The sequence below is a fragment of the Camelina sativa genome, chromosome 9, assembly GCF_030686135.1.
Source record: "Camelina sativa cultivar CO46 ecotype springtype chromosome 9, ASM3068613v1".
In the NCBI taxonomy this organism is placed as follows: Eukaryota; Viridiplantae; Streptophyta; class Magnoliopsida; order Brassicales; family Brassicaceae; genus Camelina; species Camelina sativa.
In genome coordinates this window covers 21,820,961-21,832,188 of record NC_141888.1, presented here as the reverse complement: position 1 = coordinate 21,832,188, position 11,228 = coordinate 21,820,961, and the positions used below count along the sequence as shown (strand labels likewise).

The following is an 11,228-nucleotide window of genomic DNA, read 5'->3' as shown; positions in this document are numbered from 1 at the left end:
AACAAAAATATCACATATATAGATATATCATATCTTACACATATATATATATATATATATATCATAGCTTACATATAGATATATCATAGCTTACATATGTATATATATCATACACACATGTTAAACTTCTTATAAACACAATAGCATAACATATATATTGAAATAAATTAAGACAATGTTAGTTGAATACTAAAAAATATAGAATTTACAATATTATGAGATTTGATATATAAAAATGGGATGTGTGTCTTGATATTTATTAAGAAAATTGTAGTTATGATCATATTATAAATCCACTATTCAATTGGGTAATAGTTGCTGCACTAATCTTTATATCAATCATATTTCATGGTCATAGCAGTTATATAAAATATATATAAGAGTTACAAAAATGCAACAATTAAATATTAATATTTTTATTATTTATTTTATTTTTTAATTTTTATTAATCATTCATTACAATGCTTAAATACTATGGAGGTGAAAAAAATAACATAAACAAAAATAGATAATTGCAATCAATTAAAATTTAATGTCTTAAAACATGGATATGCTTATAAATATGAGAATTACAAAAATTTGATAGAATATATAAGTTAATAAAATATGTGAAAAATCATAAAAATAAGTTTATTGTGAATAAAGAACTGATTTTTTTGTTTTGAATATAAAAATTCAAAATTACTGTAAATATAAATATATTACATGAACTTCAAGCTAATCAATTATAATTTTAAATATACATTTTGTTCTCTCTTAAAACGAAATATGTATTCATCTATTTTCTATAAATATTTATAAATTCTATATAATAAAATATACTTCAGTTTATTATAATTAGAATGAAATTACAATTTGACAAAAAGAAATAAAATTACAAAATAATTTAATAATTATATTATGTGAATTATTTCTATTAAAGTAAATAAACAAAACAGAAAATTCATTCAAAAGTAGAAAAAAATTGAACATCTTATATTATTTTGATCCAAGTTATTTTTTTTCTTTTATTTTAGAAATATCAACTTTTTAGATGACTTGTGTTGTGTCAAATTCGGGGAAAAAAATTAAAAGAAATTTTTTTAATTATATAAGATAATTTCATTACTCTACGATATTGTCCACCGTACGTAATATCTTATTTAACGTTGAAACTATTCCATATTACCTTTTTTAGTGCATACGATGTTTGGATAATATCATAGCCAATAGTTTGAACTTTGAACTCTTAAGGCGTATTTCTTAAGCGAACAAAGAATTGATTTGTTTCGATCTATGTAATTCTTTAATAAACAAATACCACAATCAAACTCTTTTTTCTGCTTGGCATAGTCAACTAGCCTAATTTGTATAGCATTTGGAAAAGTTAAGAACGATTGAACTCGATATATGCCAGTAAAACAGACCAAATTGCTTATATATCGTCATCAAACTATCAAATTCTTGGCCATCTAAATCATTAATTGTCAAACTAGCAAGTAATGTTATCTGTCAAATCCGAATTGTTAAATATAATTATTTTCAAAAGTTCTTCAAAAAACAATATTTCAAAATAATATTATATACTATAATGATTTCGAAGCTTAAGTACAACATATGTATCCAGTTTTTTCCATAATGCATAAGATGTATCCAAGTTTTTCCATAGTTCATCCATAAGAATTCGCTTAACATGTTATATGGTTTTAAAAAGCATATACTGTAAGCTAAATAGGATTACGCTCATAATAATTATATACTATATATAGGTAATAAGATTATAATTTATTAATAATATTCCTTCTTTATGTCAATAACGATTACCTAACTCCATTGGCACTACAGTATATCTTTATTTTTTTGCCACCTTCATTGTCACTAAATCTTTAAGGTCATTTACGCATGAGATCATCATTGTCACTAAATCTTTAAGGTCATTTACGCATGACAAATTTTTTTGTCCCCTTTGAGATCTAATTTGTCACACTCACTTTTAGTTTAATTAAGATGCCATTAGCTTTTATATAGAGACTTGGTCAATGATTATAATTATATTCGATCCTCATCTTTTGGATTGTGCTAATAAAAAGATTTTATTTTGTCATTAATAATTTTAACCTGATTTTGACATTTCTTTATTATTGTTATTTAAATATATTGTTGGAAACTCATCTTTTGTACATTAATGGATTGAAAGTTCTCTTCACTTCGTATATTTTAAATAATGTCTTCGAGAAATTATACTAAATAAAAGTAGGAGCTATAAGCTCATAAGGCTGTCCACATAGGATTTAAAACAAGCTATCAGGATTCGACACATCACTCATTAACATTTTATACAATTTCCAGAATTTTCTATATTAAAAATTATTTTAAACAACCTATCATGATTTGACATGTCATTCATTAACATTTTTTAATTTTCCAGAATTTTTTAGAAAAAGAAAAATTTTAAATTTATAGAAATAAAAGAACTATGTACAATATCCCACATTGGGTAGAAAATTTTTAGACAATGGTTCAGAACCAGTATAAATAAGATTGATATGCTTCTAACAACGAATGAGCAGGAAAACTTGATTTATCAGGCGTCCAAGTTTAAAATTTTTATTCGGTTTGATCCGGTTTTTTATTTGATATCAACATTTTTTAAACAATTTTAGAATTTTCTATATTAAAATATTTTTTAAACGACAAATCGCGATCATACAACTCAATATTTAACATTTTTGAAATTATGTTAAATTTCTATATTAAAATACTTCTAAATAAGTGTATTTACAACGTCCCAAATCGGCTAGAAAATTTTAGACAATAGCTGAGAACTATTATAAATAAGACTAATATGCTTCCAACTATGAATGAGCAGGAAGTTTGATTTATCAGGCGTCCAAATTTAAAAATTTAAAAAGTTTAAAATATTATAATTATTAAAACTTTTAAAAAGTTCAAATATTATAAATATTTAAACTTTATAGGATGTTTAAAAATATTATAAATACCTTCATAGAAAATTTAAAATATTATAAATATTTAAACTCTATAAGAAGTTTAAGTATTATTAATATTTAACTTTCAAAAATTTAAAACATGTTTTTATGTATGACTTTATAAATGATTTAATATTTTTTCTGTAAAATTAAATTTTGGATCAAAGGAAGAAGGATTGACATCACAAGATCTTGATTTGATGTTATTTGAGTTAATTTTTGAAGTTTAAAGAAGAAGGATCGATGACAAACACACTTGTTTTATTAGCTATACATGTGTTCATATTACTTTCTCTACAAGTAATTTGCAATTTTGTAGTATTAAGGATTTTGGTTTGAAAAGTTTCAATACATGTGGATCTAAAACCGAGTAAATATACAGGTGAATGTATCAATAATTGGGTGCATGTAGTGACTAAGCTGGTCCGTAAAATTGCACAAATTTTATGAGACAAGAGACAATGATTTTGGTATTAGAGTTTGATGGGTTAATATGTGTGGTAGTCTAAAAAAAGGTTTTAAATGATTATTCAATGGAAGAATGTGAGGAAGCTGATGAAGAAGAGGAAGAAGAAGAGTATAATGAAGAATCGGACGGTAAAAGTAACGTTGACATTTTTTTTTTTTTTTTTTTTTGTGCACCAAGTAACGTTGACATTTATCATGAAAATTTGACAATGAAAATGATATAGATGGTGGTGGTCAATTAAATATGAGAAAACATTAATTCATGATTATAAAAATGTTTTGTTAGTCTGATAGTCAAAGAAACGGTTTAGGATATGTTAGGTAAAATTTTTAACACAAGTGACTTTTATATTTTTAAAAAGTAAAATTTTTACCAATCAATTGTACTTTAAAATTTTATATAAGCTAATAATTTATAACTGTCATCAATCATATATAATTTTTACCAAAATAAATCAAATAGACCCACGCGTAGCGTAGGTTCAAAACCTAGTTATTTTAAAAGTATATGATATTCTAATTATTTTAGATTTTATTTAATTTGGTCATATGAAGAAAAAACCAATAATTGACAAATTGATTATGAGTGTTTTTTGTAATCTATCAATTTGTAGCGTGTGGGTAGGTCCGGCCCACAGGGGAAGTAAGTGAAGCCAAGGATTCAGGCCTAAATTTTTAAAAGCCTTTTTCACTTAAACAAAAGGCCTTTTTATTTTAAAGATATGTATAAGGGCTTTTTTATTTACATGTAAAAGACCTTTTTTCCTTTTTAGGATATGTAAAAGGCCTTCAAATATCAAGTTATGGCCTCTATAGAAAACCTATAATTTTTGTCGGGAAAAAAGCCAAAAAATACCCCATCTAATTTTTATTTGGAAGTTTAATACTTGGTCTATTTTTTGTTGTCAATAAAAAGCTTCGTTTATATTTGTGTTGCCTGATTAGCACATCGGAGTTAACTCCGGTAAATGGCTTTGCCGGAATCACTAACTAGAGTTAAAAATTAACCCCACGTGGTTAATTAACTAAATGAAAGACACTGTTGCCCTTCACTATTATTTCCCCCAAAATCGAATTTGAGAGAGGAGAAGAACCCTAAAAATCGATTTTTCAATCTCTAAATTTCATTTCCCCAAATCGATTTTTCTTCTTCTTTCCACTTCTTCACTCGATATATTTGAAGTCGATGGTTATGGGCGTTTGATTACGCATGTATTGGTGATTTTGTAGCCGAAGAGATGAGGTATGTTCTCATGTCTCTTAATTTTAGGGTTCGCAAGTTTTGGATTTTAGGGTTCGCGACTTCGAAATCGATTGTGTCTTATAATAGTTTCGTGGCTAATCTATTCGGGTTGGATTGGGGATTGGATTAAGTTTAGGATTGGATAAAGTTTCGGATTGGATTAAGTTTTTGTGGGATTAATCTTTCATATTTTATTATGCAGTGGGTTCGAGCAATTGAAACTCAATATCCATTTTAGAGGAGAAGTCGTGTTGAAGGATGGATTGTTCAGCTACATTGGAGGAATCAAAGCCAAAGATATGTCGATTGATCCTGATCTGATGACATGGACAATCTTCGAAGAGTTCTGCGCAGAGAATGGAGTATCGGGTCAAGTGGAACAAGTATGGTACAAGCTTCCACAAGAAGACAGAGCTTCAGCAAGAGTTATCGACATTGACAAAGATGGTGGGATCAGACAATTGTGTAGTGAAGCTATGTCTTCATGTGGAGAAGCCGATATATACATCCAGCAAGCTACGTCTGAACCTGCACCATGTCCTTTGTCTAATTCTGTTGAGCAGTGTGACCTTGAGGATGCGGAGGATGAAGATGGAGAGCCTGAGGCTGCGGAAGAAGAGAGAGTAGATAATGAGGGAGAGGATCCGGTAGAGGAAGTTGTTGCTGATGATCCTCTATTTTGTGCTTTTTATGAGGAGATTAATAGAGGATCCGAAGGTGAGGGTGATGATACTAACCAAGCGGGTGAAGAAGCTATACGCCAAGCTGAACGTGAAAACGGCAGAGAACATTGCCCGTGAAGCTGCAGAGGATGAAGAATTAGAGAGGCAATGCATGGATGCTGAACGTCCTGATCCTGCAATGGATACAGACGAAGAATGGGATACCTTTGAACGCCATGAGAGAGAAATATCGAGAGCTAACTACTCCAAGGACAAGCCACCTTACTTGTGGATAAAACAAACCTTTCATAATGGTGAAGATTTCAAAGACCAACTATTAAGGTATGTCTTGAAGATGAACTATGATGTTAAGTTGTGTAAGTGGGGTAGTACTGCTCTGGCGGCCATATGCAGTCATAAGAAATGTCCTTGGAAGATTCACTGCTCTGTGGAGAAGCGGATACACAAATGGGTAGTCAAAACATATGTTGACAGGCATAATCATTCTGTTAGTGGGAAAGCAAAGATGTTGAAGCAGGGGTGTGATTGGAAGACTATTTAGAGATGAAGCAAGAAGAAGACCGTCTTTGAGATGGACAGACATTAAGGATGAGATTATGATGAGGTACACGATTTCTGGGTCTAAGTGGATTTGTCAAAAAGCAAGAAGAATTGCCTTCAATCTGGTGATAGAAACACAAAGACAACAATTTGCAAAGCTATGGGATTATGAGGCTGAGCTTCAAAGGTCTAATGCGGAGACTCACACTGAGATTGTTACCATTCCTGAAGCTAATGGTAAGCAAAAATTTGATAAGTTCTACATATGTTTTGAGAAGTTACGAAGAACATGGAAGAACTGTTGTCGACCTATTATTGGATTGGATGGTGCGTTTTTTGAAATGGGAGTTGAAGGGTGAGATTCTGGCAGCTGTTGGCAGGATGCAGACAACAGAATTTATCATATTGCATGGGCAATAGTTAGAGTGGAGAACAATGAATCCTGGGCTTGGTTCGTTGAGAGGCTGAAGGAGGATTTGGATTTGGGTATCGGACATGGTCTGACTATTATGTCTGATAAGCAGAAGGGCTTAATCAATGTTGTTGGTGATTTGCTTCCTGAAGCCGAACATAGGCATTGTGCTCGACACATATACGCTAATTGGAAGAAGGTATATGGTGACTACGATCATGAAAGCTTCTTTTGGGCCATTGCTTACAGTGCTACAGAAGGGGATTATTTGTATAACATGGAAGCCTTGAAAGTATATGATCCACTTGCGCATGAAGATTTGCTGAAAACAGAACCCAAAGCATGGTGCAGAGCCTTCTTCTCATATCATTCCAGCTGTGAGGATGTTTGCAACAACTTATCTGAGAGTTTCAACAGAACGATTAAAGACGCTAGGAAGTTGCCAGTGATTAACATGCTGGGAGGAAGTTCGAAGAATCTCAATGAAGCGTATATGTAAACTGCTGAGAAGTCAAAGAAGTGTAAGGATAGGTTCCCACCGAAGGTAATGGAAATCCTTGAAGCTAACAGAAAGTCAGCCAAGTTTTGCTCAGTTCTGAAAAAGTAGTGAGCACAAATATGAGGTGTTAGAGGGGAGTGGAAGCTTAAGTGTCAATCTCCTTCACCGAGAGTGTGCTTGCAACCAGTGGAAGCTGACAGGCATACCTTGTCCACATGCCATTTATGTCATCAACGAACACAACCGTGAAGCCGAAGAGTAAGTTTTACAACATACTTTCTTGTTAACTCACTTTCATGTACAATATTGATTGATGGTGTATTTTTTAATCGTAGCTATGTTGATAGACATTTACAAGCAAGTGTGTGGCAAGACACGTACAAGGACAACATAGACCCCGTAAATGGAGAAAGGTTATGGAGGAGAACAGGTAAAGGGTCCATTGAAATACCTGATAAGAGGAAGAAACGAGGGCGTCCAAAGAAGTTTGATAGGATTAAGGAGCCAGGTGAATCATCGACTAATCCAACAAAGCTTACTCGTTGAAGGTAAATCTGTTACTTGTAGCAATTGTAGGCAAATGGGTCACAATAAGGGAACATGTCAAAATCAAGCTGCACAGTTAGCTCCTCCACGCAAGAGAGGGAGACCAAGGAAAAGTCTGGTAAGTAATCTATCCTTGTGTTTTTAATCGGTTTCAAAAAAATGATATAACATTAGAGTTATTATAGGACAATGATGATCCATGGAGCATCCCACAATGCACCAAAGAGGTGGCAGAGGGCTCAAAGCCAATCAACACCACCTGTTGCTCAAACCCAATCAACACAACAACCACAAGTTCCACAACATTCAAGTGCTCCAGCTAACACAAGTGGTCTAGGTAACACAACTGCTAAAGGACGTGCTCGTGGACGTCCTCCTGGCCGTAAAAATGGAACAGGCAAGAAGGCTTCAGGCAAGGGACGTGGTAAAGAGTCCGATGAAGCTCCTAAACCGCCTGTCTTTTTTATGTCTCCTTGGAATGATAAGGTGTTCGATGTGTGGCAGCCTGAGAAGAAGTAGTATAAGATTTGTATGTCTTTTGATTACTATCTAGGATCAATGTAGGATATTGACTTTGTTTTGGCCCCTTTCCTTATGGTCAGATCCCTTTTTTGTTTTTTGGGATGTTGGATCTTTATGTCTACATGACTCTCTTTCGGATCAATGAAATGAAGTTAGGATAATTTGATTTCAAACAAACACTTGCAACTTACAAGATAGGAGTACATTTCACAACAACACAACACACTTGAAACAAATCTAAACAACAATGAAACCACCCCCAAATATAACCTAGTTCTTTCCAATTACAAGGATCATAGCAATGACAACAATGAACCCTCCCCACGACAATAAGATAAACTGCTTAAGCATTTTTTCCCTCTCATTAGCTGCCATCACTTCACTTTCTAGCTTCTTCTTCTCTTGCTCATGTTTGTTCACTAAATCATGGGAGGTACTGTTGGAACCACTCACATTCATTGCCTTCACAGATTCTTTGAGTACCTTAATCTCATCTCTAGCCTCCCGTAAGCTCACCTTCTGCCAACCGTATGGCCTTTCTTCATCTGCCCACTTTGCAAAACCATGAACAACACACTTAAAGAATCTTCTACCCGGATTGTCATTTGTCCATGACTTTGCAAGCGGTTGTAGCTCTACCACAATTGCAGCAAAGAGGACCCCAAATACGGCTAGAATTTTGCATCAGAGCCTGAACTTTGGCTAATCATTCTTACGATTTAAACGAAAAGATAAGAGAAAGATTGAAAATCGATTTTTTAGGGTTCTTCTCCTCTCTCAAATTCGATTTTGGGGGAAATAATAGTGAAGGGCAACAGTGTCTTTCATTTAGTTAATTAACCACGTGGAGTTAATTTTTAACTCGAGTTAGTGATTCCGGCAAAGCCATTTACCGGAGTTAACTCCGATGTGCTAATCAGGCAACACAAATATAAACGAAGCTTTTTATTGACAACAAAAAATAGACCAGATATTAAACTTCCAACCAAAAAAGACCAGGTATTAAACTTCCAAATAAAAATTAGATGGAATATTTTTTTGGCTTTTTTCCCAATTTTTGTCATAGGTGAAAAAAACATATTTTTAAATTTTTGCGTAGGGCCCTCATGAATGTTGGGCCGGCACTGCGTGTGGGTATTAAATAATGTGGTTAAAATATATGCAAAAGTCTAAGAATCTTAACTCGTTCACAAGCATAGGAAGTCATTTTAACCAAACTATACCTTTTTAGATTTTGCCTAACATTTCTTTGACGTTGCCCCAACACGAAGCAATGCAATGAATATTAATGATACATATTAATCTCTATTTAAAACCTAAAATTTGATGAGCTTGATTACCTAAAAGCAACAAAATCTACAATGTTTTATAAAATATAATGTTGTAATAATTACATACAACTTTCCAAATTAACAATGTTTTGTATTTTTTTTTCTTTGTATCCTGGTTAGTATACCCAAAACCATGAGCATTACTCCTTAGAAATATACAGTTTCTCAAACTTAAAATACCCATATGATATATTGAAAGAACCTTACATTTTAATAATATAACATATATATAAACATGTTCATCGCACCAATTCATTATTCATGAAAAAAGAATTACGTATTTATTAACTATTAGCCAATAAGATTTAATTGTATTTTTTTGTCAACAAAAAATTAGTTCAGGGAACTCAATTGGGTGGAAAATTGTTTACGTACAAGACATTCTGCGAAAAAGTATGCGTTTGGCGTGCCAAATAATTCACAATTACATTTGTATTTCTGGAGATAAGAGATAGAAAGAAAGAAGAAAATTTCTCCCTGTCAAACTTGATGTCGTCGAGGTATGCAAAGAAAGCTAGCCATTCCGAAGGAGAAGACACCATCTTCACCAAATTTGAACAGTATGTAAAGAAAACCACATTCTTATAGTCATGTCCGATCATGCACCACATATAGCCCAGATGAAAGCTTTTACTTCATCATGTAAGGGGGAAAGACTACGCCGGAAATTGGTGGCTCCCGTAATTGGCGACAAATCCTGAAGAAGTGTACAAAACCATCCTGCACCTCTAAACGATTCGCGCTCTTTCAAAGAGCCATCTATAAAACAACGATACCTCGAAAAAATAAAATAGTGGAAAGGGGAGTTGCGGCCCCCGTAACCAAGGGTGGGGAAAAGTGGGGATGAGGGTAGATCCTCATCCTCACTCTCTGTCTGAGCATGTTGCCATGCCGTCGCCTCGTCTTCCGCTAGTCAGACAGCCTCATAAGGCTGCTCGATCTTGTTTTCCAAAACCCTTGCATTCCTTGTCTTCCAGATATACTACATAAACTAAGACAACCTCGAGACCTAAGAACCCAGATTTATAGGGCCCAAAAAATAATCCACGTTTTCGTACACGAACTCCGTTGGAAAGGAGTTTGGACCAACCGCTACCTTAGATAACGCACATGCTTGCCGGGTAGGTGGACAAACAAAAATTGCATGATTGATTGTTTCCTCATCATCACCACACAAAGCACAGCCAGAATCACAAACAATACTCCGTTGGCTTAACTTTGTCGATATTAAAATGCACCCTGACAATACTTACCACATAAAATGTGTGGGTATTGTATCTTCCAAAATCTGGCTTGAAGAGGGGTGATATGGTCCGTAACCAAGATCCTGTAAACTTATATTAACAATACAGTTGATAGGTAATTAACATATTGCGTCTATATGATATCCTGACTATATTTGTCTGTTTTTGTGAAATGCTAGGAAATCTGCCTTATGGCAATTACCTATTAATTGTATTGTTAATACAAATTTATTAATAACAAAACAAAAGACGACTGTCTTCCATAATAAATGGATAACTTTTGATTCCCCCTTTACGCAGACGTAACCTTATACAATCTGTCTTTATCTTAGTTCAAATGACCAATACCTCTAAGACTAATTATGAATACTCCAGTTTTATTATTTAATATTATAATTATTCATCCATCAAACAATCTGCAAGTATAGAGGTTTTTTTAAAAAAAAATCGATCCTTAATGAAAAAATAAATATATATACAAGAAGAATTATATATGTTTTTTCTAGCATTAGCAACATACTTTGATATAATGATATCCGTATAGTAAGTACTGTTATTATTTTATTTTATTTTGAAAAATACTAGTAAGTACTGTTATTACAACAGGTTTCTTTGGTTTTCAAGTATACAAGACGTATGTAATTTTTAGTCGAACGGATTCATCAGACAAATTTTTAGACTATCACATTCACACCCACCACGTCCTTTCATTTTGGCTATATATATATATATATATATATATGTTATTGATATATCTAGAGTACATATCTT

The 11,228-nt window shown here is 32.8% G+C and overlaps 1 protein-coding gene and 1 pseudogene across 1 annotated transcript in view; both read left to right on the top strand.

Annotated features, from left to right (window-relative positions):
- The first annotated feature begins 4,675 nt into the window (after nt 1–4,675).
- On the top strand, nt 4,676–7,879 carry LOC147938473 (uncharacterized; annotated as a pseudogene).
- A 2,177-nt stretch (nt 7,880–10,056) lies between these two features.
- LOC147938472 (callose synthase 3-like) overlaps nt 10,057–11,228 on the top strand; it is a 3,863-nt gene continuing 2,691 nt past the window's right edge. The window contains exon 1 of the mRNA XM_087465651.1: nt 10,057–10,156. Coding sequence (XP_087321777.1) covers nt 10,057–10,156 — 100 coding nt within the window. The remainder of the gene's footprint in view (nt 10,157–11,228) is intronic.